The 25,544-nt window shown below is 49.0% G+C and overlaps 2 protein-coding genes across 5 annotated transcripts; both read left to right on the plus strand.

Moving 5' to 3' along the window:
• The first annotated feature begins 5,106 nt into the window (after nucleotides 1-5,106).
• med1 (mediator complex subunit 1) lies at nucleotides 5,107-14,246 on the plus strand. Its single transcript, XM_037278036.1, has 16 exons — nucleotides 5,107-6,483; nucleotides 7,077-7,183; nucleotides 7,329-7,407; nucleotides 7,673-7,727; nucleotides 7,802-7,934; nucleotides 8,020-8,048; nucleotides 8,118-8,189; nucleotides 8,273-8,347; nucleotides 8,458-8,621; nucleotides 8,699-8,810; nucleotides 8,963-9,087; nucleotides 9,203-9,330; nucleotides 9,502-9,703; nucleotides 9,783-9,878; nucleotides 10,037-10,142; nucleotides 10,235-14,246. Exons 1-16 carry the CDS (start codon nucleotides 6,270-6,272, stop codon nucleotides 14,019-14,021), a joined length of 5,484 nt encoding a protein of 1,827 aa, XP_037133931.1. The 5' UTR covers nucleotides 5,107-6,269; the 3' UTR covers nucleotides 14,022-14,246.
• Nucleotides 14,247-16,033: 1,787 nt separating this feature from the next.
• On the plus strand, nucleotides 16,034-25,129 carry LOC119138277 (SH3 and cysteine-rich domain-containing protein 2-like). 4 transcript variants are annotated; one of them, XM_037278250.1, is made up of 12 exons: nucleotides 16,034-16,437; nucleotides 17,900-18,263; nucleotides 18,652-18,746; nucleotides 20,267-20,351; nucleotides 20,437-20,613; nucleotides 20,708-20,763; nucleotides 20,858-20,946; nucleotides 21,284-21,335; nucleotides 21,856-21,993; nucleotides 23,890-23,971; nucleotides 24,639-24,789; nucleotides 24,880-25,129. In XM_037278250.1, the coding sequence occupies exons 1-11, from the start codon at nucleotides 16,348-16,350 to the stop codon at nucleotides 24,785-24,787; spliced, it is 1,377 nt and encodes a 458-aa protein (XP_037134145.1). In that variant the 5' UTR covers nucleotides 16,034-16,347; the 3' UTR covers nucleotides 24,788-24,789; nucleotides 24,880-25,129. The 4 variants fall into 4 exon arrangements, 3 of the variants coding, with proteins under 3 accessions (XP_037134145.1, XP_037134149.1, XP_037134148.1); XR_005101111.1 differs by lacking the exon at nucleotides 24,880-25,129 and having other exon boundaries at nucleotides 23,890-24,375; nucleotides 24,639-24,733; XM_037278254.1 differs by lacking the exons at nucleotides 23,890-23,971; nucleotides 24,880-25,129 and having other exon boundaries at nucleotides 16,035-16,437; nucleotides 24,639-24,771.
• Nucleotides 25,130-25,544: the final 415 nt, after the last annotated feature.

A 25,544-nucleotide genomic window follows, 5' to 3' on the forward strand; every position in this document is an offset into this window, starting at 1 on the left:
TTGGCCAAAATATTAGGAATGGCTCTTGGTCGGATGCAGTGTGATTTTAACAACAACAGCGTGAATACTTTAGCCAAACTGCTGTTTTAGTTAGCAACAACAATAGTTCCTGTCCATTTTTTGTCTGAGGAGTGCAATTTAGGCTGAGGCGTTTAGTTATTCAAGTGGACTACCTGAGGCACGGCGTCAATTAGAGGGGACGCCAATATTTGCATTGCCATGACTTTGTCAAGTGGCTGGCTCTCGGTTGCGAGTCAACGGAAGGGAGCGCGGATTAAAAGATTGTCAGAAGAGGAGCAGAGAGGAGAGGAAGCTGGGTGGGGGGGGCACTCATCCACTGAATTTGGGAGGGGGGGGTCGCGTAGAGACATGCTGGTATTGAACATATGCTCATGCATATGCGCTCATGAATGAATTTAGGCGTATAGCAACATAAACGCGCCTCCAATTAGGAACTTAGCGACGGAGTGACTTTTAAGAGGACGCCGCCATTCGCTAAAGTGTCTTCAAGGGCTCACAAGATTGACACGCAGCGGAGAACAAAGTCGAGACCCTTCAAGGTACTTTATGGCCGTTCTTGTTTTGTCACTGCGAAGATGAAGTCGTGCAAAGGGAATAATCGTTGAAGTGACATCTGAGACGGAACAACCTGCATAATTTGTGGGGATAATATGTGATCATTAAATTGCGCTTTGTGAAAAGGACAAATTATCATTGTTGTCCTAGATTAAAACAAACTTCCAATATTGCACTATTGTTGCATTCGTGAACCAACATAAATTCTTGAAGTTGCGAAGTTTGTGTTGCTTTTTCTAATTCTGCAGAAATGATAAGAAGGTGATGCATTCAGAGGCCGCTCGGACAGGCTCGGCGCCGTCCGACGAGATGAATAAATCAAACCTCTCCCCCTGAATTAATCTCTCTCAAGTTAAGATTCTATTAGCAACGAGCTTGGACATCTCCATGGCAACTGCAACTCCGCCGGGCCTTCCCGAGCGGCTTTGCTAGACGCCGTGACGGGTTACGCTGATTCGTGTACGTTCAAAGTTGCGGCGCGGGGAAGCGTTTGAAGGCTGCGAAACAACCCGACGTCGCCTCGCATCCACGCTCAAAGCGCGGCCGCGACCGGCGAAGCCCTCGCGTGCGCATGCGCCTCCATCTTTCCAGTTGCCAGACGCCGCCAAGTTGCCAGAGTGGCAATGCCAGAGGGAAGGAGGCGCCACATGGCTCATTGATGGCGGGGGCAGCTGGGGGGGGGTGCGCCTGTGTGTGTGTGTGTTGAATTTAGTGGGGCTTTTGTTTTGCATGTTAAATTCCACAACATCTGTTCAGTGGGCAGCCGCATAGATACCAACCGGGCTGGTGTGTGTCAAAGCGTAGGCGGGGCCTTTTCACTTTATATCCAAAAAGCCACACTCAATTCAGACAAAAAAAGAAAAATGAGTCCACTATTTTTATTCTGTATTACAACCATTTAAAACCGTTGCTTGGTCTCAGAATTGTACTGGCGGGCGGGCTCGATCAAACATCAATAGTTCGTTTTAGGAAAGTGCAGCAACGATGCCTTGTCTTCTTTTTTAAAAAAAAAAAAAACGCAATTTGGTTTTGAACTTCTCCGCCGTGCTTACAAAAGAATAAATTCATTGTGGCGGAATAAAAGAAAAAACAAAAGCAGAGTGATTACGTTTCCTTCACACATGTTCATTTTGCCGGCGGCTGATTAATGTGACGTGACCATCCCAATTTGTTGTTCATCACAACAACTGGGTTAAAAGTAATTTCCAGCATGGTCGCGTGGAGGCTTTTCCACTAGCTGTCTGCAGGTGTGTGTGTGTTTGTGTGTGTGTCAGCCTCTCATTCTTCACACACGGAGGTATGCACATATAAACACACATACACACACACAGTCCTTCTCCTCATCCCCGCTGGCACTATGGGCAAAAAAAGTCTGGCCCACCCTCCTCCCACTTTCATTTATCTGCCCCCACTTGCCCCCCTAACGCCCCTAAGCCCCCCCCCATCCCCACCCGTGGCAGCCGATGTCTTTCGCAGCGTGGCGCGCCATCTGTTGTGTTGCCCCCCCCCCTCCCCTTCTGCCTCTCTCGCTCACAAACACACCAACCATCATCAACTCGGTCTTCAGACTGGATGCTGAGAAAATGTGCGTTCCGGCATGGCTGGCTTGCAGCCTGTGTGGTGTCGTACGCAAATGGGGAACGCTTTTAGCATTTCCTTTTCAAGAGCCAAAAGTGATTTGAGATCACGCGAGAAATCCGACTCGTATCTCCAACTTGTCTGGGATAGAAATTCCGGAGACATGTTGTCAGTAGTTTAAAAAAAATAAATCTCATATTAGTGTTAGCTAGCGATAGCAAGAGCCCACAAAGTAACGCTTTTGCCCTGATCTTCTGAATTGTTCCCAGATTACGACGAGGGAGCGTCCGTGAGAGACGCCGGCGTCGAAAATGGATGCGCTGCATCGGCTTGGGCTCACAAGCGGAGTGACACGTGAACTTTGGTGAGCAGACCTGAGATGCCGCTCGCTTGAGTCTTTTTTTATTTTATTTATTAAAAACTCAATCCGACATGACATCAATTGTAATGTATAGCGCTTAATGTCGTTTAATATACAAATGAAGCCCCCTCCCCAATGAATGAGCGAGCGAGCGAGCCACACGGCAGCTGTCCACCTAATTCCTCCTTAACCAAAGCGCTCGGGCTCTGATTAAGAAAACGATCCGGCCTTTAATTTCCTCCTGACACCGCTTAATGCCTTCGGCGCGTCTCAATCCGACCCGATGAGTCCGGCTCCTCTCCTCTTGCGCTCCGCTTGCATGACGGCGAAGAAAAACAGATACAGGAAAGACTAGGTTGGCCAAAGTTTGCATTTTGAAGTAGGGTTTCAAGTCTGGGGTAGGGTTTTAAATCAGGACTGAAATGTGCATTCAAGTCAGGGCTAGGCTTCGTGTCATGCCGGGTTTCAAATTGGGGTTTAGAAGGTCAAGGTAGGGAGTCAAGCTCGGGTTAAGACTCGACTTGCCTTTTTTTCTCCGTCTTCAGTAGCGGCTGATCACATTTGACATTCTTCCTTTGTCTCCCTTTTTCAGTAACACTCGCCGTGCGGGTTCATGTTAGCACAGACGCCGCCAATGAAGCCTCGGTAAACACCAGCCTCGCTCGGCGAGCGCCAGCCACCCGGGCCGCCATGTGGCACGTGTGTGCGCACGCCGAGCGAGGTGGCGTTGCTAGGAGCACCAGGTTGCGTGCAGACAGCGGCACACACACACACACACACACGCTTGACACGGCAGCCTGGCACTCAGGAAGAAAGCAGTGGAGCAATGCCAACAAGACCCCCACAAGAGAAAGTCCCAGCCGGGCCTGGCCCAGCCCGGCCCCCCATGAGAGTTGAGGCAGATGATCATGCGGGCTCCGCATCTAAAGGCGAGGGAGATTAAGATTCCAAATGAGGCTATCAAGACCGGGTCGGGGTTTCAAAGAAGGTTTTGAGCGCCACTCCCAAGATTTAGAACCGACGAAGCCTTTTGGATCAGAGGTGAAACGTCTTCAGCAAACAAGAAGAGTCCACTCGCCCCTCGACTCAACCTTGACCGCCCGCATGACCGCCAACGTGGATTTACATTTCCAGCCGCGGTTTGGCTTTGGCGTCAGGCGGCTCGGCGCGTTTTCTTTCCCGCAGCTCGTCTTTTAAAAGGGGGCGGGCGTGGTGCGAACAGGCCGCTATGCAAATGAGGCAGTTATTACCCCACTGCTCATCAAGCCGCGCAGAGGAGACATTAATAGGCTGATGAATATGCATGCGGATTTGTTAATTAAGTTAATTATTCTGCTGAAAATGCATTCGTCTTCCAAGGACATCTTCCCCAGGATTTCAACCTGCTCCGCTCATTAGTCATGCGATGTTTCACGCGGCTGAGAGAAAAAAAAAAAGAAAGGGGGGGGTTGTTATTGTTGTTTTCGAGGGGGGGGCACATAATGTGTTTTAATGTCACGTGTTCACAACAGGATGCTTTCAAACTGCCCATCAAGGCGTCGCCACCTCCTCCTTCTCCACGCCTCTTTTTTCCCCCCCAAATATGATCGCCTCCCCTTCCCAAAAAAAGACATTTTCATCCTCTCTTTCCTGCATGCGTGTGCTTCCTTTCTAGCTCGCCGCCTTCTCCCTAATTGCATATTAAAACCCTTTTAAATGAACTTTTGCTGCCAACTTTCCAACACATTAATTAATTGTTTGAGCCAATTAAGTGGCGCCGTGCAAATGAGCCTAGTCGCAAACGGTCCTGTAGGACCCCCGCCCCCCCATATTCCTCCTCCTCATCATCATCATCTTCTTTCCTACTTGTCTTCCCGCTTCCTCTTCCCAGCTGCCCTTACACTTCAAGGCACACGGCGCCACGGAAGCAGAAAGCGCCCCCCCCCCACCCCCTTTTAATGCCGCGGTGTTTCCTGGACCGTGTCCAGCCTTCAGGCACCTCGCTGATCTCAAACTTTTATGGAGAGAGAAAGAAGCTCATTCGAAAAGCTTTAAAAAGACAATGGCTGACGTATGCTCGTAATGCTTCTGATGTCACCATTCTGCCCAATATGCTTCATAGACACAAAGCGGGCTTGAGTAAGGATTGAGGCTTTCATGACAGGTTTAGAATTTGAGGGCTTTAAATTAGGCTAGGCGGCTCGGTGGCGCACTGGGTAGCACGTCCGCCTCACAGTTAGGAGGGTGCGGGTTCGATTCCACCTCCGGCCCTCCCTGTGTGGAGTTTGCATGTTCTCCCCGGGCCCGCGTGGGTTTTCTCCGGGCGCTCCGGTTTCCTCCCACAACCCAAAAACATGCTTGGTAGGCCGATTGAGCACTCCAAATTGTCCCTAGGTGTGAGTGCGAGTGCGTATGGTTGTTTGTCTCTGTGTGCCCTGCGATTGGCTGGCAACCGGTTCAGGGTGTCCCCCGCCTACTGCCCGATGACGGCTGGGATAGGCTCCAGCACGCCCGCGACCCCCGTGGGGACTAAGCGGTACAGAAAATGGATGGATGGATGGATAAATTAGGCTTTTCGGCTTTCAATTTTGGGTTGTATGTTTGCATCGAGCTTGTAAGGTTATGGCTTTGATTTTGTGTTTGCTTCGGTTAGAGTTTCACAATTGGGTTACGGTTTGGAATCCAGATTTTAAGACAGAGTCAGGTTTTCAAATGATGGTTTCAAGACAGACATCTCTAGCTGCGGGAATGGCATCCAGAAACGAACTTGGATGTGGACCAGCGTCGGCAGTTGAACTTGGCTAAGTCCCGGTGGCGCTGTTGCACCCGGCGGATTAGGCCGGGCTGGTGCCAGTCTCCGTCCCCGCGCCACCCCTTGGCAGCGAGAGGAACCCAAAGGGGGCCCAGGCGCGTGGCCGCCATCCCCCCGGTTGGCAGGCTAAGGTGAACTAGCTTCTGATTGATGGGCACACCTTCATTCAGCCCAGCGTAGGCCCCGCATTGCCCCTTTGTTGGCACCGGTGCCCATCGCGGCGTCTCGCACGTGCCAACTGCAGCTCTGCTGGGGCACATCAATTACAAAAGAGAACCTCCGCCCCTCCTTTCCTCCCTGGTGGCTGTGGACTGCAAGCGTGTGGGTCCTCAATAGGCCAAGCTGTGTGAAGAAGGCTTTTCTGAATGCCCGTTGCCTCGCAGGTCAAGTTAGGCTTACAAATTAGGATTTCAAGACTGGGGTGGGGTCTTAAGCATTAGGGCTTTAAATTTGGGTTTCATGCCACAGCTTTGAGTTGCAAATAATTTTAAGGCAGGGTTGTGACTTTAAGCAGGCTTGAAAATTTGGCTTTCAGGCCTGGGTTTAAGGGTTTAGGCTCTCAAGCAAGTGGTAGGGTTTCAAATTATGCTTCAAGACGGGGTTAGGGTTTCAAGCCAGGGTTGGTTTCAAATGAGTGTCCCGAGACAGGGCTTATGGGTGGTACGGTGCAGCGTCTGACAGACAGGTCCTAATGGTTGGTGGCAAAAGCGTCCCCGGAGAGTCGTGAGCGAACGCGTTGGCTGGCGTAGGCTCAGCTGCTCGACTGGGCTCAGGTGCACCCTTCCCATGTCGTCTCATCCACTTGCTTAATTACCTCCCTGGCACCAGAAAAAAAGTACACATTGTTAAAAGACGGCACTCATCACCACGGGTCGATTAACGAGACGCTTCAGGGGTCACGCTGGAGGGAACAAAACGGGGGTGGCCCGTTTGCAGCAGTCGGGTGCCATCTAGTGGGAGACCATGTCACTGTTAATAGTGAGCGCTTTTTGTTTTGAGTATTACGGTATCTACGGAAGCCGTCACGGGTCGCTAGGGAGGAAGCGCGAAGCGGACACAATGGCGGCGGTGCCTGGTGTTGTCATGCAGCGCAGTCCTGCCACAGAAAATTCAGTCCCGGTTCCGCCGGCGGCGGGTCAGCTTCACGGAGAACGAGTGAAAACGGAAGAAGTGACGGGTAAGCGTTATTTACCTATGGCCCCCGCGAACCTCTGCTATGCCCCTTCGCTAGCCTGGCTAAGCTAGCGAGCGGAGGCTAACGTTAAGGTAGCATCCAATTTGGCCTCAGAAAGTTTTCACTTTTAGTTTTTAATTGTAAGTTGGACGTATTAACTACATTTACAGTCTGAATACTATTCGGATACTCTCTAAATGAGTCTATTGGACGATATACCGCTGCCTTGTTTCGGTCATAACGAAATAGTATATGTATTGAAATATATGCTATGGATATATTTAAATCACATTTAATATACGGCTAGGCAATATGGTCTCAAAATAACAATTTAACGGAATTGCTTTCTTTAAAGGGCATTCAAATTACATTTATATTCGTTAAAATGTAAATGGTCCTTACAGATAATGTTGGGAATGTATTTAAACACAATTGATAGTAAATTGACAATTTACAGCCGTGGCTATTCAAGTCTCCTTGATACAAAATGTGAAATAGGTTCACTGCATGGTTCTGTTTCCTGCTGATAAAATTGATGAATCGCCCAGACTTACTGGACATTCACCAGAAGTTGAACTAGCGTTTTTGTTTTCCAGAATCGGAGAAGCAGAGTCGCATGGCTGCCTTGCTGGAGAGGCTTCACGCCAAGCACAACGCGTCCCGCCCGTGGCAGGAGACCAGCAAGGTTGTGCGTCAGGCCATGGTGAGACACACTCATGATATTGACTATCAATTACGGTGGTACATTGACACACAAGTAATCCAGGTTATAAATTTAATTCTGCCCAGACAAACCCATATTTTCCCCAAAAATCAATAGAAAATATTGTTACCGTGATGCCTTGTAGGAAAAACGCGGGATGATGAACGCTGCCGGTCACCAGCTGCTGCTCACCTGTTTGGAAACCCTGCAGAGGGCGCTCAAAGGTGAGATGGACAGCTTTTCAAAGCAGCTTTTCCAAATTTTTAGGAACTTTTGGCTTTGAGTACTATCATTTCCAGACACTGGAGTGATTTGTACACCCATTCTGACTTTTAAGTTCTAGTATGCTTTGATTCTGGATGTGTTCAGTTTTGGGTATGAAACAGCCTGTCCACATTTCTACTCAAAGCTTTTGGTTCTGGGGACTTTTCCAAGTTTGGGCATCAAGGCCAACAAAATGAACTGATTCTCTGTCCCTCTGTTTTACAGTCTCATCTTTACCTTCTATGACAGATCGTCTTGAGTCCATAGCGAGACAAAACCTGTAAGTGTTCACATGTACAGGAAACGTGTTCCAATAGAGAACTTTGCTCAGGTTTGGGGTCTTTTCTTGGTCAGGCTGGGCTCCCACCTTAGCCCGTCCGGAACCGAGTGCTACATCACTTCGGATATGTTTTACGTGGAGGTGCAACTGGACGGCGCTGGCCAACTTGTGGATGTCAAAGTTGCCCATCAAGGAGAGAACCCCACGGTAAGACCTTTGTGTAGGGAGGGGGCTCACAAATTCGAGCTTGGTTGAAGATGCTGTCATATCAAAACAAATGTGTTTGTTACAGAGCTGCCCCGAGTTGATTCAACATCTAAGGTGAGCTTAAAATTTGCCGCTGGTATCAGTGAAGACGTGTTCATTTCTTCCATGGTTTTTTCTAACCAGAGACAAGAACTTTGAGGAGTTTTCCAAGCATCTCAAGGGACTGGTCGACCTGTATAAGCTTCCCGGAGACAAGTAGGTTTTGAAATGTTACTTTGTTTTGAAGCCCTCCCAGTTTTGGTGTCCATTTTGACGGATTGATTTTTTTTGCCTTGCAGTAAACTGAAAACCAAGATGTACATCGCCTTGCAGTCTCTGGAGCTGGATCTCACCAAGATGATGCACATGTTTCGGTGACTTCTCCTGCCTCACTCGTGCGGCTCGGCAATAACGGCCAGAATATGAAAGGCCTTTTCACCCAAATGTAAATTTAATTGAACATTTCCTCATGCACCTACCTTAGGTTGGCAACCAACGCCAACGCCGTGGAGACGATCCTCCACGGCAGCGTGGGCCTGCTGACAGCCAGGAGCGGCGGTCATCTTGTCACCCTCCAGTGCTACGTGTCGCCTTATGACATATTCGAGGAGGGAACGGGCGTGCACGTCAACCTGGCGGACGCCAACGGTAAAAGCCGAAGCGGGATGTTGCTGAGTTCACCGCTTTGGTGTTTTTTTCCCTGACAAGCTGACTGTGTCCAACAGTGCCACGCTCACTGGGCGTTAGCGTTTCCGTCAGCATCGAGGGAACGGCCAACACCTACAAGCTCCCCATTGCGCCGCTCATCACTGGATCGCACCCGGTGGACAACAAGGGGTAAAGCAGATCTTACGTTACATACGGCGGTATTGCAAAATCCATTTTGGAATATGACAAATAACACAAGTAGGAAAACGTGATGAGCTCGGAACACAGATGTGAAGTCAAAGGCATGCTCTGGTGATTTGATTGAGTTTGATTTGTTTCAGAACACCTTCCTTTTCCACTGTGACCAACTCCAACTGCGTGGACCTGCCCGCTTGTTTTTTCCTCAAGATGAATCAACCCATGCCATTCTCACAGTCCTTTATTCACAGACTGGGCAATGTTACAGGTGAATTTCATCGGAATCATGCCATTTTGCAGGATAGGTCATACCGGTTTGATCATTCCAGTAAAATGCAATCAATTTGCATCAGGGCCAATTTGATAAATTGTGTGTTTTCCAGCAATTCCTGTGTTTGAAAGCACCCCACGCATGTCTGCACTCTACCAGCTGATCGTCCAGAGCCAACTTCAGTCCCCGGAGGATGGGGGCGCCACTCTGCCGCCATCCCACAACATGCACTTCTACTCAGTGAGCAGATAGCACTTTTTTTTTTTTCTTTCTAGTATGCATCCTGACACATATTGTGTGCTGTAGGACTTGAGTAATTAAATCACTTTTATAAATTGATTTGAGGGGGAATCAATTGACATTGAATTTTTTGAGGAGGGGAAAAAAAAACTTTTTTGTGTGCTCTAACAGGTGCTGCCAGACCAGCAGCACTGCTACTTTCTAAACTTCGACGCCCCGGTGCAGGATGGTCATTGCCTACAAGGTGCCCTGGTGAGCAAGATCCCCTTTCGTCACCCGGCTCAGGTGCCCCTCCTGTTGGACATCATTCGGCATCAGGCGGCCTACAACACTTTGATTGGCAGCTGTGTGAAGCGGACATCCATCAAAGAAGGTAGCCGGACCGCTGTTGAGTCTGGTTTGGTCAGCCAGCAATGCGGATCAGTTAATTTTTGTTTTCATTTGGCTTTCAGACAGCGTCGGCCTGCTGCAGTTTGAGGTTTGCCCCCTGACAGACTCGAGCTTCAGCGTCTCTTTCCAGCATCCCGTCAATGAATCGTTAGTCTGCGGTAAGCTCTCACACCCAAACAATTTGAGAAGCGCTGTTAGGTTGATAATTAAGTTAGCATTAGCAAGTACATAGTTGAGTCAGCCTGAATCCCACTTGTGGTGCCAGGAGCAGTCCACACAGTGTTTCAATGCATCTTTTTTCCCCTTCGCCTTTCAGTTGTGATGGATGTGATCGACTCCAGACAGGTGTCCTGCAAGCTTTATAAAGGGCTGTCTGACGCGCTCATCTGCACCGATGATTTCATTACCAAAGTGGTCCAGAGGTATTTGTCAAATAAAATTACTTGCTTTGAGTATTATATATTCAAGTAATTAGTTGGTCAAATGAATTATAAATACTCAATTCTTGTCTCAGGTGTATGTCCATCCCTGTGACAATGCGGGCCATCCGGAGGAAAGCGGAGACCATCCAGGCAGACACTCCAGCCCTGTCTTTGATTGCGCAGACGGTGGAGACCATGGTGAAAAATAACCCGCCGCCATCCGGCAGTCCCAGCTACAACATGCCAGGCGGAGATGGCACGAACCCTATGGGGCTCCTGGGACTCACCGGCGGCAGCACACCCACCGGAGGTGGACCGCCCGGCGGCCCTAATTTTACCGGGCCCATCACCTCTTTGTTCGGGATGTCTTGCGGCGAAAGACAAGGAACTGAGTGCCAAGCTCAAGTTGGGCAACAACAGCAGGCGCAGCAACAGCAGCAACAACAACAGCAGCTGCAGCAGCAGGGTCAAAGCCATACAGATGACTACAGCAAAGTGACGCAGAATCCAATCCTGACCAGTCTTCTGCAGATAACGGGAAGCGTGGGTTCCAGTCCCAGCTCGCAGAACGCGCCGCCGCCTCACCAGACTCCTCCGCCTCCGACGTCGTCGCCTGCTAGCAACACCAAGAATCATCCCATGCTCATGAACTTGTTGAAAGACAACCCTTCGCAAGACTTTGCCGCCCTGTACGGTTCCAGTCCACTCGAGAGACAAAATTCATCCTCTGGGTCACCTCGTACCGACAGCATGGGGGCCGCTTGTCCCGGAGGAGGCGTGAAAGGCAAGAAGAAGCGCCCGCGAGTGCCAGAGAAGGGGGGCTTGTTGCCAGGGACTCCCGGTGCAGGGGGAACGGCCGCAGGTGCTTTGGGCATGAAATCTCAACAGCCGTCGTCCATGTCGCACCATCAGCACCACGCGGTCACGCACGAGGACGATTTCCATCGCGAGCTTCTGTCGATGGATGTCGACGCTTCTCAAAACTCCATCTTTGACGTCAATCTGCCGGGGGACGGCCTGGACACGCCCCACAGCATCACTCCGGCTCCGAGCCAATGCGGAACCCCGCCCTCCGGCCCCAGCATGCCTTATCCGCCATCTCATATCCAGGCTCAGCCACCGCCAGGCGCGGCGCCTCCCCGCATGGTGCGTCTCTCCAGCTCCGACAGCATCGGACCGGATATCACGGAAATTCTGTCAGATTTGCCTGAGCAAACTGGTAAAGCCGGCAGTGGAGGCCAGCATCCGATAGGTGGCGGCGCTGACGAAGCGGGCCCGCTGGGGACCCCCATTCGCGACTCCTCCAGTTCAGGACAAGGCAGCGCCGTGTTTGACTCGGCAGACATTTTCAACGCCAACAGCAACGAGAACCCTTTCACGGACGCTGCCGAGCTGATCGCCGAGGCCGCGGCCACACCCACCAGCGATTCGTCCTCCAATAACTTCTTCCCGGATGCGGCCGACTTCAACCCCGACCTGCTGAATTCCGGTCACGGCATCTCCCAGAACTGCTTTGAAGACAGTTCTCCGAGCGCCGACGGAGACATGGATTTGGTGAAGGGTTTCGGCGGTAGCAGTCAGCAGAACACACCGTCGGGTACGCCCCAGAATCCCACGCCGCACGGACAAAACACCCCGGAGCCCTCACTGAAAGACCCTTTTGATATGGGAATGTTTTTCGGGGGCAACAGCGGCACCGGCAAACCACTTCTCGGTCAAGCGCCGGATTTGGGAGACACTCATTTCGGAGGCTCCCAGAGCCCCCTCATGATGGGCTTGGGGCCGGCATGCGTCGATTTCAAAAGCGCAGAATCCAAAGTCAAGCAACAGAGCCTCATGCGCCAAAAGGACGAGAATGGTGGCGGCAGCGGAAGTAGCGGCTCCGGAATGGGAAGCCTTTCCGCTGAAGGCAAACAGGTGAAACGTAGCAGGACTCCCTCCAGCGAGGGCAAATCCAAAGAGAAGCAGCCCAAACGTAAAAAGCTGGACCCAGACGGGAAGTCGCCCTCCCACAGTTCAGGCGGACGGCCGTACACGCCACCCAGCGGCGGCTCTGGCTCCGGTGGCAGCTTGAGCGGAGGAGGCTCCAAGTCTCCGGGAAGTTCGGGATGTTCACAGACGCCACCTGGCGGCGCCACGCCTCCCATTCCCAAGATTACCATTCAGATCCCGAAGGGGACGATAACCGGTGGGAAAACCTCCTCCCATAGCGGCTACACGTCCAGCAGCTCAGCCTTGAGCGGCACTGGCGGAACCGGGGCCACGGGCAACAGCAAAAGCCACCATTCCCATTCTTCATCTGGGAAGATCAAATCCAAGGAAGGCTCCATGGCGCAAGGCAACAGCTCCAAGTCAGGGAGCAGTGCCGGGATCAGCGGGGGACCGTCCCATTCTAAGGGTTCTTCTCAGGGAATGGGGGTCGGTAAGCCGGGCTCGTCCCCAATCGCCAAACACGGGCTCTCTGGTGCAGGAAGCGGTGCGAGTGGACTGGGGACCGGTAACAAGATAAAAACTCAAGGCGGTAAGCCTCCTGGGTCGCTTATGAATCCCAACATCAAGCCCAACATCTCCCCTTCTCATTCCCGCTCCACCAGCTCTGGTGAAAAGCTGTCTTCGCCCATGAAAATCCAGCAGTCCCAGGTGCCGGGAACTCCACCTTCCTCGAAGGCCAAATCCCCAATGGGCTCGGGAGCCGGCAGCTCCGGGGTTTCCAAGTCTTCCTCTGGGGGGAGCAGTATGAGCTCCCAAAAGCCAATGAGCGGGACGCCCTCAACTTCCACATCCTCATCCTCTAGCGCCTCCTCTTCTTCCACTTCCATGAGCTTCTCTGGAGGCTCCCAGTCCCAGTATAGTGCAGGGGGTGGTGGAAGTGGCGGGAGCAGCGGAGGCGGCGGCAGTGGGGGAGCATGCCAGAACAACGCCAACAACCCAAACGCTAAAGGCAAGTCTCCTAGTCGAAACAAGAAACCATCCCTCACGGCGGTCATTGACAAACTGAAGAGCGTGGGCGGAGTGGGGGAAGACGGTTGTGAAGTCGGACCGCCCGCGGGCCCGCCTTGTCCCGGGGCCCCGAGCGGCAGCGTTGCTGGAAATGTGCCCCCTCCAAACATGCCTCCCATCAAGCACTCCACATCCTCCCAAAGTGGAGACTACAAGCGGGAGAGGCCTGATAAAGAAGGGAAGGCTAAAGTGTCCGTTTCGAGCGGCCCCGGCGGGGAGAAAAAGTTGATGGACCCCAAAACAGGAGCGGTGAGCGGGACCGGCCTGGCCAAGATCATCATCAGCAAACCCGACGGAGGCTCGCCCAGCATCAAGGCGAAAGTCACGTTGCAGAAAGGCGGCGGCGAAGGCCCCGGCGACTCCATGCGGCCGCAGATCAACAGCCTGAAAGCCTCGCCCCTGTTCAGCGGCTCCACGCCCAAGCACGACCGCTCATCCCCGAGCCACAGCCGCTCGCCCGGCCACACGCCGCTCAACCACGACAGCGAGAGCGAGTCGGGCAGCAGCTCAGTGGCCGAGAAGTCCCATCAGAACAGCCCAAGCTCTGACGACGACCAGACGCCGAGACCGCTCCCCGCCCAACAGGACTACATGAGCGCTGTCCCGCTGGGCTCCGGCGAGAAGCACAAGAAACACAAAAAGGAGAAGAAAAAGCGGGAACGCGAAAGGGAACGGGACAAGGAGAAGAAGAAGTCATCTATGACAGGCGGCCCGTCGTCGCACCCCGTAAAGGCAGACGGCTGGTCCCGCTCGCCCATCTCGGCCTCAGAGTCCTCTTTGTCCATGCTCGCCTCTGAGCGGCCCTCGCGCTCCAGTCCCATCTACATGAGGAACGAAGATGACGACCTCATGGACTCGGCGCTCACTGGCAACCTTTAATGTCACCATTTGTAAATATTTCGTTTTTATTTGATGTTCTTTTTAAAGTGAAGCAATGCTCACAGGTCACTATTTGTGGATATGCAAGATGTAGGTATTTCGAATTTGGGATGTTTTCTTCCAAGGACCACAAACAGAAAAATCGAAGAATGTAAATATTTTTATTTAATTTTGTAAAATAAAAATACCAGAGTAAAATAAATGCACCCCAGAAATACTGTTTGCGCAATTTGTGACCTGAGTGCATATGTTTTCATCAACATGTTTTTTGAGAAATGAACATTATTCTTGCTCTACCTTTTGGTGTTCAAGCTGACTAGATTTCAACAATAACGGATTTTGGAGACTGCCCTTCTTTCTACATGTTCAATAAAGATTTGAACTTGCATTAATGTCCTAATTTCCTCTCTTTGTTTTTGTTTACAGCATCGGCAAAGTAAATGTAAAATTGGAGCGCTGGTGAGAAATGTACCTTTCTCCCTACTTTGGAGCACTGCCACTCAAGTACACTAGAGGGCGGCATTGTATCAGATGCATCAAAAGGTGACTCCGTTTTAAGCATATTATGCAACATTTGAATTTATATAGCCTACACACAGCTAGTTTATTACATAGAAGAATTCCACAACTACGCTATGTTCCATATGACTGACATTTGATTGCAAAGAAGTAAATAAATGAATGGTGCAAAGAGCAAAATCAATGCTATATATGATACATTAAAGTCATTGAATTTCAGCTGTATCTCCAGTGACCTCCCAATGGGCTCATCCTTCACTCATCTTCATTTAAAGCCTTCAGCAGCAGCATCTGCTGCTGCGGCTTCATCTTCTTTCCATTGGAATGACAAGTAGTCTCTTTGGATTCTGAAAGTTTGTCCTAATTGTCTCCTTCTTAGGCACAAACTTGAGCATTTGTTTCCTTCTGGCTTTGAGCAGAAACGCACGCCGCAACAAGCGCCTTATTAGAGCGGCCGTGCGGACTTGAAGCAATTTGTCAAATGTCAGAGAAATTGAAAGAGAAAAAAAGGGGGGGGGGGGGAGTGCTTCTCTGGTCTTGCCAGCCTGAAGCAAAGAAAAAAATGCAGTCTTATGCGATGAAATTTCTGCTCAAGTGCAGTTCAGTTGTATTAAACTGTACAACACTTTTGCCATTTCAAATTGATTTGGATTTTTTTAACTTGTATGTGCATTTTTAGGTGGTACTTGTAAAGAGGTTGGAGAACCACAAATGTATTAAGTACCACATGGCTTTTGTTGATTTCATTAATTGTGGCTTCATTAAGAGTAAATGATTGGCCTGTATGCAAATATGATCACTATTAAACAAGAAATAACATTGTCCTCTGCACAGGAAAAACATGTAGGCCATGGCTGCTAAAAAACTCTTCAAAGTGATGAATAATGGAGCTTACAAGGCCTATGTCTTACATCATAAAAGAGATTTTTTTGCCAATCAGGAATTAGTAGTTTTGACCCATTTAAGGCAATGTCCAATCAAAGTGTTGGAATGAATCTTTCTCATATCAGCAGCATACATAATTTAGATTTTATTGCACGTGCTTTACCACGCAATGTCCAGTTAAAAGGCCATTGAGCAAAATTCCAGGACAATTTTCCCCAAACAAAAACTTGATTTTAGTAGCAAAGTCCAACGTTAAAGAATGTACGCAATGTTATTGGCGTTTGACCAGGTTAGCATTTAAATTTATTTCTGTAGGGGCAAATTTGAGATCTGGGCTTTTTCCGTTACCAGGACGAAATTAACATGTAAGAGCAATGTGAGAGGTCATTAAACTCAAATCAAGGCATCACTTTGGTATAATACTTGAAAACGTAAAAATGGTAAGTACAGTACAGTATGATGACTGGGGCGTGTCTTGCTTAGCGTCATTGGGCAAATAGCAAAGTACCGCCCACAACCTTGGGCCCATCCAATCACCGGTTTACCTCCTCCTTATCGGCCATTTTGGGCCAATCGGGACTGAGGTAAGCGTGACGTCACAGGGAAAACAAAGTTGCCATTGAGCGCGTGTGGAATCGTACTGTACAGTCGAATAGTGGAGCGGCCAAGTGGATGAGCGAGAAGCCAGCCGGCATCTGCAAGATACCGGCTCCCGAATAGACTTTAAATGCATTGAATTGACGCCTAGTCGTTCCGTTTAAGTCAACAACTGGGACGCTCTCTAGACGGGATGCATCGTCCCAATGAAGACGCCGAACTTGGACGACCTCCTGCCGCCATGTCTACATCGCCGCTCTCCTCTTATTTTCGCCGCTTTTCTCTTCCTCACAACTAAGAAACACAGACTTTCTTTTCAGTTGTCATGACGGAAATCAGCGAGAAGGAGAACGAGCCACAGCGGCGGGACCTCCAGAGACCACCGTCCACTGCGCCCAGCCAGCCAGAGTCTAAGGTATGACCACACCTCCACCCATGCCATATTCATTTTGGGCACCCCAGATTTAATTTAACCACAATCATTTGAAGTCTATTATGCAATTTGCTATTTATGCAAAGTTTTAGTCTGTTAGCGAGACAAACTACAATCTTACATAACACTTAAGCTGCATTAATTCTTCCTACCTGACCACTCGCTCGTACAGGCACACGTCACGCTGAGTGCCTGTGCTGAACATTTAAAAGCCACAAACAAAGCAAAAAATAGTTTGCATCAGCCAGCCCGCACTGGCAAAACAAACCTCACAGATGAGTACATTTGCACTGTCTTGCAAAGGTGAGTAAGTGAATGTTGAAAATGTTGTGGCAGGTGCTTTAATTTATTTTGCTTTATTCATCATATATGTACTATGTATGGCCAAGTGACATTAATGTATAATATTCTATCAAAATCAGTCTGATTGCTGAGTGCCTACGACTTTAGTTAGTGACAGAATACTAGAAAGCGACCTACTGTAGTAATACTGCCCCTCTCTGAATATAGCACCCCACTTGTTTTTTCGTTCTGGCAGTCTTTTGCGACAAGAGCTTTCTCTGTTCTTCAGTCTGTGCGAGGGAAATAAAAAATGAGCATAGAGACTAGTCTTTGCCCGAGGGTTCTATAAATAGGCTGTTGTGAAGAATGCTGGGATAAATTAATGATTGAGTAGAGGGTGTGTGCGGGGGGGGGGGTAGAAGGGAGGCAAAAAAAGGATGTAATGGAGATTTTTCACCCCTCTTTCTCAATAGCCTGCACATACCCCCCCCCAGCAAAACTGTAGAATTGACGCTGATTGAAATACATGGGGGAGAAAATATTTTTGAACGCCCCCCAAAAAAAAGTGGGTCAACCGAGGCAGCTCTTCATCGCTCACGCTAATTGGTATCTTCGCTCCCAGAGGAAGGAGCACAAGAGCAGCTACCTGCTTAGATCAATCGGACGTTTTAAGCGCCACAAAACCCAAAGTTCTCGTTCTTGTTTAGTGCAACGACGACATTAGCTAAATGAGCCGCATGCTGCTTCACCAACAGCGCTAAACAAGTGTTCACCTCATCAGCTCGCTTTTATTGAGCTCATGATGAAAGGACTGGCGGATTCACACCAAGGCGGATCCGCTCAATGAAACCAATCAAACGGGAATTTTTAAAAGGCTTATCGATTGGCGTCCGCTCGCATGGCGTGGCAAATTTGTGAAGTCAGGAAGTCGGGAGGAGGAGGTGGGGCAAGGGTGATGGAGATGGAAGGGGAGAAAAAAAAGCCTGACTGCAAAAGGACGTTCTTTGAAAATAGGACTTTGAGGACAAATGGCGTCATAGCGCTAAATCCCCTCCGTGCTGTCCTTGTGTTGTTCTTTCTTCAAAGGCACATGATTCATGCTCATGTACTTCCTGATTTGATGTCCGCTGTTGCCTACTTGACGTGTTTGCGTTCCTTCCAGTTGCAGCGTCTGAAGCGCTCGCTGTCCTTCAAGTCTGTGATGCGCAGCAAGAGCGTGGACAACTTCTTCCAGCGTAGCCCCAGCGACCCGCGGCCCCCCTGCACGCTCATCATCGCCCCAACGCCACCCGCCTTGCCCGAGTTGCCCCTGGCCTGCGAACGCCCGCCTGTTCTTTCACCGTCCGTCAGCCCCACCTCGTCGCTGTTGCCGCGCTCGCTATCCGTCAGTCCCGCGTTGTCCCTGAGCGCCAAAGTTGAGCCCAAGTCTTCAACCCCGCCCACGGCACCTCTCAAGACTCACTGTTTCCACGAGCACGTCTTCCGCAGGCCGGCCAGCTGCGAGCAATGCAAACATTTGATCCAAGGTAAAACCGTGTACACCCAGTTTTAATTTTCTCTGATCCCCATTTAGGCTGTAAACTAGTCGGGCCTGTCCTGTGAAATCCCTTCAGCCAAGGCTTTGTTGACTGAAATGTTAGATCCATTACATTTTACATGAATGAGAAAATTCAAAAACAAAGATACCCGTCAATACGCTGAGCACTTCAAGTGCTGGTTTTAAAGGCCAAATAACCTCTTAGGAAATTGTTTCTAGACCCAAACAAAGTTGATTTGTGCTTTGTCAGTGCACAAATCTTACCGTGTGTCTTGAAAAGCACCACTAAGCCAATCCACTCCAGGGCCATCATCTGTATGCTTTCAGTCTACCTCTGTGAGTTTCTCTCAATGCAATGAATGTGGATGTCACCGCAGGTAACTCCAAGCAAGGTCTACGCTGCAAAGCCTGCAAGCTCGCCGCTCACCTGTGGTGCTCGTCGGAGCTGTCCCAGCAGCCCTGCAATGGCAAGGTAGGGAAGCGGACGCGAACTAGCGTCAACGTACTTGGCAATGGCTTAACGTCACCCTTGCTTACTTGCATTAGCATTTCATGTCGTTGCAACCACGTGGGGAAAACGTTGAGCCAGCGAATAATCGCACAGACGTGTTCTCCTGATTGAGTTGCTCTTCCGTTGCAGTACGAGTAATCCGCTTCACAGTGGGCGCATATTTTCGCACGGTTAATCGCGGCAGAGTGCGCGGTGACTCACGCGAGGCTACAGCGGCATCTGAACGCTGCGATGGTTGGTCTTTGAGTCTCTTTAATGGGCTTAGCCTCAAACCCCTCAACCCCCCCGTCCTGTACAGAGAGGATCATGTCAGCGCGAATCTAAAATGGCCCGCAGACGATTAAGACACTGACCCACGTGCGAAAGGTTACAAAAGGTACGTTATAAACTAGAAAATGGTTCACGTCTCGTACGGCACTGAGCGGCTTTTGTCACGCTTCCTCTCGCTCTGTTGCCATCTTGTCACGACACTACATTTCCCTTCCCCTCCCCTTCTCTGCCTCGAAATCAATATCTGCCCCCCAACCAGCTGGCCCGGCTAAATTCAGTGTGAAATCCGGCGCCTTTGAGGGCACGGAAGCGAGCCGCCGTCGTGGCTGTCCTTTTGGATGGCCGCGCACTCATCAAAGCGGGGATTGGACATTTCGGAAAGCAGCCGCACATCCGCAGAACTTGCCGGGGAGTCGCACGCTGAGCAAGCACACTCGCAAATGTGCTTAGGTAGTCATGATGTTGAGCGACTTCAGCCTGAAATATTCATTCCGTGCGGAGGATTTTTATGACTCTTTATTTCACACGTGTTCTTTCCTCCAACATTTCAAATGTTTGGGTATATTTTAGGCAGAAGTAGGTTTACCAGTAAGAAAGCACTGCTGTCTGCCAGTTTTGCAGCTGTTTTTTGCAAAGGTGACCATTTTGTGCGAGTGGCCATCTTTGAAGGTTTAAAATAGACCAGGACATAAACGCTGACAGCACCCAAGTGCATGCTCACGTTCAATAGCGGAGCGTGCCCGTCATTGTTTTTAATTGAAGCCGCTCCGTATTCTTGCTGCCGTGGCATCAGCGTTACTTGAACGTAAAGAAAACCAGTTTCATTAAAGAGACCTGCTGAGCACAGCCTCGCCTCAAATAATGACCTGCAGGGACACACTAAAGACATGACCGCACATTTCCATTTAAGTTGTCTCGGGCAAAAAATGTTAAATATTTCACTGTCATACGCGACTATAATTAGACAACAGCATCAAGGTGAGAAAAGCTGCCTTTGTAATTTATCCCGACGAGCGTTGTATTCCTCGTGCTAAATAAAGCTCCCGCTGATCCCGCTCTCGCTTGATCTTCCGCAGTCTGTCAGTGGACGGTCATTTTTTAGTCATCAAGCCGCTTGATAATGTGTGTGCACCATTTGCTGCTTCTTCTCACCCTCACCTAAGACTGCGCTTTGTCTCACCTGTCACCTCTCGCACGCCGTCTCTCTCCAGACGGGAGCTTTTAAGCGAAACTTCAGCTCGCCTCTACTAACCAACGAGTCGCTGGCCGTCGTCAGGGAGACTCCTGAGATGCAGGGTGAGTGAGGGAGTGCGTTTGCGCGGCCCCTGTTGTTCATCAGCTATCGGATGTCCAACCTGTGGCACGCTTTGTCCCGTCGCAGAGGTGGACCCCGCCACGGTGGACCCCGTGTACGAAGCGCTGCGCTACGGGACGTCGCTGGCTCAGATGAGTCGCTGCAGCTTCGGCAGCATCTCCGAGTCGCCCCATCACGAGGATGAGAAACTCCCAGACAAGCTGGAGAATCAGCCAATCGCAGAAGAGGAGCCCATTCCAGGAAGTAAGTTAAGTTTCTGTCCATCCAATGTGGTGTCCACAGTTGTTTGGCCATTCAACACACTCTGCATTTCTTCTTCCTCTTTGTGTTCATCCAGTGCTCACGCCTCCTGAAAGCGAGAAGGCAGATTCCGAAGAGCGAGTCAGCCTAAAGGTGCGTCTTTACACATCCTCCTCTATTTTTTTTTTTTTTGCTCTTCTTCCTTATCCTCTTTTTCTCTTCCTCTTCTCCATATGATTGCCTTCAGACTCCCAAGCGTGTGGAGGTGCACTCCATGCACACCTACGTGGCTCTCTACAAGTTCCTGCCTCAGGAGAGCAACGACTTGGAATTACAGTCAGTCCTATTATTGTTATTAGTGCAGTATATGTATTTATGTTGTTATTTATGCTTGCGTTAGTGGTAGAATGAACTATGGCTCATTTCCCTCCTCCTAAACCTGTTATGACAGGAAGAGTGAAAAGAGCTATGGCGCCCACCTGTAATCTGTGCGCCACAAATCATTTTGTGACATAAGTGACACGTTCCACAATAGAGGAGAACTAAAAAAATAATAATGAGAAATCAGCCTGACTCATGAATTTGAATTAATGTCTTGAATTTATGACGCTCTTATTCAGCCCTAATATACGATTGCAGCTAATGCTAGCCGCTTCTCGTGTGTATCCTCCAGGCCCGGCGATCGCGTCAAAGTGACAGATGATGCCAATGAGGACTGGTGGAAGGTGAGTTTGGAAGCGTCATCGTCATCTTTGTTCTCTTGGCCGCTGTTACCTTTCGTGAGCAAATGCCATCCTGGCACTTGTGCAATCAGTCAAGCCTCCTCCAGTCCAACGAGGCAGCCAGACTTGAGAGCCGCCCGCTTGCCTTTGAAAGTCAAGGAACGTGGGTGTTAGCGTGGGGGGGAGAGGCTGTCTTCCGTGTTTTGTAGTGTTGACCATATTTGTTGGATTCGCCAATTATTGCGCGTTTGACTCTTTGTGTTGGCCGCGGTGTGGGATTAGCGCGCCGCAAACGCCGTTGTGTCGTTTGTTCTCACGTTGTTAATTATAGAAACCAGTTGTTTTTGTTTTAGCTCATATTCAAATAGGCGTAAATAATCAGCAATCCCAAGTAAATAATGATTGAAATAACACGTGCCTATGCAAGCATAAAAAAATTAGCCACATGCTGCTTCACCAAAAGATAATCACAAGTATCCTGTCCGGTAATTTGGCCTTTACAAGTGTGTGTTTTTGTGATCAGGGGAAAAGCCGCTGCAAGGTGGGATATTTCCCCGCCAATTTTGTGCAGCGGGTGCGCCCCGGCGAGCGAGTGTGGAAGGTCACGGCTAGTTTCCACGGCAACCGAGACAAAGGCCAGATGACGGTGAAAGAGGCCCAGGTGAGCTCTCACGCACACACGTAGACAGAATTAGCGAATACATTAAAAGCAATGTATGTAAATGAATGCGTAAAAGTGCTGAAGTGACAGAATACATATTTGCATTGTGACACAGCGTACTTGTAGTCACATTTCGGAAGAACTTACATTTTTCCCAATGTCTCTTTTCCCTCGCTCCCAATCCATCGTCCGTAACGCCACCCACCTCATCCTCGTTGTTATCCCATCGCTTGTGCATTTCTTTTATTCCACTCACCTTTCGACATTGTTCCCATTCCTTTCCCCTCAATTGGACTCCCATCCTTCGGCCATTTTATTGTCCGACTATTTATTTCTTGCCCATAATTCATCCTTCCCAAATCCTGGCTTGATCACACCATCCCTCGCCCCGCATTGTCCCGCCGCAGATCTGCGTAGGCAAGATCGAGGAGACGGACGGTTTCCTGCGCTTGAGCAGCGGCAAGAAGCGAGGCTTGGTGCCGGCGGACATTTTGCTCGAAATATGACGTCAGCTAATAATAGTACTGATAATTGTGGTCATAATAAATTGACGGAAGAGTCCTCGGGAATGTTTTCCCACCTCCAAACGCCCTCGCTGACGGGGTAGGGAACAACAGCTTTGCTAGTTTTGTTTTCTTTCCAGCTACTCACAGTGTAGCGCAATGTGGGAAATGTAGCGTCAAGGAGAACGAATGGGAAGACAGGCTACCTCACCGCTAACTCAGAAAATGCGATAGGACCACGGGAAGCCTACGAAAGGCTTTGTTACGTGTGTTCAGTCTCGTATTCATTATGTACACAATAATAACAATAGTCATAGATGACATCATCACTATCAACAAGAGAAACATTGAGGCGCTTTTCCGTCATGAGCTGTGAGCTAAATCTTATTTATGTTAGCATCTGCTAAAAGGGATACGTGTAAATGTCTCTACACCATTGCACCTCTGCTAGTCTGTAAATTCAACACTTCCAATTTGCCTTATCTGCTGTACTCATCCTGTATGTGCCGTCACATAGTGCGTCTCGGAATGCCAGCGTTTAAAAAATAAAAAAAAAAGATGTAAAAGCAATAAGTGTAAATAAAACCTTCATGCTACTCTGCGACTAATACAAGCATTGATACCACAATTATAACAGAGCACCACTTACCGTTTGTGTTTTCATTGGCACTCTTATTGCATCTTAACCACTTTTGTCCATTATGAATCTGGAAGGTATTCACAGTCAAAAAGACATTTTCTGTTCGACCCATTGCAGCATTCTGAAGCAACACTATGCACAGCCCATCGAGTTACTGGCTCTGTTTTGTCTGCACATGCATACAAAAATACACACTTGGGCTCAGGATCCTTTTTTGACTGGCCATATCGCGTATTTTGCCGTCGCCCAATAAAATGCGATGGATTCCTTCACTTCTTTGTGTGCGCCGTCATTTGTTTAACAAGCTGGTTGATAGCCTGTGTTGCAATTAAGAATTAGCCTACCGCTTGGCTGAGATGCTAAATTTTGAAAAACATTTATGAAACATCAGAGGAGAGATGATTCAGCTAAAAATAATTCAAGCATTTCTTTTTTTTTTTTTTACATTAATTAATCAGTACCCGAGAAGTAGCCATAGGTTTCCAAGAGGTTGCTGACCTCGGGTATAAAATGTTAGCAGTGCCAAAAGAGCATTAACGTGACCAATAGAAAAGTCAATTAATTAGCCAGCCTCAACGAGGAAGAACGTTTGACATCCATCAATGAAAATTGCAAAGCTGTGTGATTGAGCGCCATCTGATGGTGTCGTTAGCAAGTCGGTGGGTGGGCTTAATGACGGGAAGCCGTCAAATCAACCCACACAAGACATTTTGCATCTTTCTATCCTTGTTAGTCCCTTTTGTGTGTTTGCAGATCTTGGGAGGATCCATCATGCTTACGGTCCCCTCGCCTCCATCCGGAGGAGCCCCGACTCGCCTGCTCGTAATGAGCGCAAGTAATCACATTAACGCCCAATAAAAGTCATTGGCAGCGGAAAAGCTGCTGGCAGGCCATGGACAACACTGGCACCGCCGGCACGCACCGTGCCGCCATTTCTCAAATCATGACCCAATTTTGTTATCAAACTGGATATAATATGATTTTGGAAAGACGCACGTGTGGCAGGACATCAAGTTGCTGTGTTGTCATTTTTTCAAAGATTTTTTTTTTTAAATTACAAGTCCAAACCAAAACGTCTCTCCTCTTGTTGGGGCGTGCTTGAAACGTCAGGTCGACGTCTCCTTGTGCGTTCACACTTGAATCTTTGACAGCTCGGGGGAAACGAAACGTCCACCTTGCAAAATGCGGGGGGAAATTGTGCACCAAAAATAACTCTTGATGACATGTGCGACTTGAGAGGTGAGCAACTTTGGCAGAAAATAAAATAAAAAAGACAAAAACGATACCCAATAATAGTCCCCCCCCACCTTGGTTCCCAACATGAAATGATCATTTGAAGGTACAGTCACAAAAGACCCTCACAAATAGTGAATTCAAGAATGGCAAACTGCAAATTTTACCTTACTCGAACGTGTCCTTAAAGTCGGGGTGAATGCTGCTGCAGGCGGCTCCAGGTGGCTGACTCAGCGATTCTCACAGATGTTTTTTTTGTTTGTTTCCAGATGGATTAAGCCCATGTGGCACATTGTGGGAAGTCAACCGTCCGCTGGCCCACCTCCACAACTGCTTCCGCCTCGCCTTTTTGATGTCGTCGCCCCTCCACTCCCTACATGGCCACGGAGCAGCAGAGGTGGCAAAAGTACACAAGTAAAGGTGCGGATATATTATCGTTTGGCCCGATTTTAATTTTGAACTATTTGGCATAAACGTTAAAAATGCATCCATTCTTTTTCCTCTGTCAAAAACGACTATTACTGCCCAAACTGAGGTGGCAAGATGGGCTCAATGTCTGCCCAATACTGCTCCCAAGAGGCCAAAACGTGCACAACAAAAGGTGCAGCACCATGTCTATTGAATTGAAGCAAAAACGCTTGGATTTAATGTAACGATGTCATTACTGTACAATTTTGTAAAGATTGTTGAGATGCAGGGATTCTGCACTGATAGAGCTTTAAATTAAACGGGTCCAAATCAGAGATACCAGATGGCAAAGGATTTAAATCCCATGCCGTAGGATGTGGGCGGGGTCAACATGAACCACAAAATTCAAATGACTCTGCTCCAAAGCACGTTCGGCCTCCTTTTTTTTCGTCACATCTTTTCATCTCTCCCTCTCTTGGCGGCACTCAATTACCGCCGTTGGCGCCGGGTGTGCACTTCAAATGGAAATGAGTGTTTTGTTGCTTAATGTTTAGATACGTAGGCAACATGCATACAGTGAACAAGAAAAACAATAAGTCCATAACAATTGAATTCATATCACATTTGTCACCCCGCTGTTAATTAAACTTCTCCAGCTTACAAAAGTGAAAAAAAACGAATCACGCTGCGGCTTAACTTGTTTAGCATTTTAATGGGTTTAGTGTTTGCTGACTCGTTTATTATTTAATGAAACGTTTTTGTTTGCT

Source organism: Syngnathus acus, chromosome 19 (assembly GCF_901709675.1).
Source record: "Syngnathus acus chromosome 19, fSynAcu1.2, whole genome shotgun sequence".
Lineage (NCBI taxonomy): Eukaryota > Metazoa > Chordata > Actinopteri > Syngnathiformes > Syngnathidae > Syngnathus > Syngnathus acus.

Excerpts from the sequence above, each read along its gene's own strand:
- med1 (XM_037278036.1), top strand. The coding sequence starts at position 6,270 with ATGTCACTGTTAATAGTGAGCGCTTTTTGTTTTGAGTATTACGGTATC. Across the intron at positions 7,184-7,328 it reads AGGTTGTGCGTCAGGCCATG|GAAAAACGCGGGATGATGAA; the intron begins GTGAGACACACT and ends GATGCCTTGTAG. Across the intron at positions 8,811-8,962 it reads CACCCGGTGGACAACAAGGG|AACACCTTCCTTTTCCACTG; the intron begins GTAAAGCAGATC and ends GATTTGTTTCAG.
- LOC119138277 (XM_037278250.1), top strand. The coding sequence starts at position 16,348 with ATGACGGAAATCAGCGAGAAGGAGAACGAGCCACAGCGGCGGGACCTC. Across the intron at positions 18,264-18,651 it reads ATGCAAACATTTGATCCAAG|GTAACTCCAAGCAAGGTCTA; the intron begins GTAAAACCGTGT and ends ATGTCACCGCAG. Across the intron at positions 21,336-21,855 it reads CCAATGAGGACTGGTGGAAG|GGGAAAAGCCGCTGCAAGGT; the intron begins GTGAGTTTGGAA and ends TTTTGTGATCAG.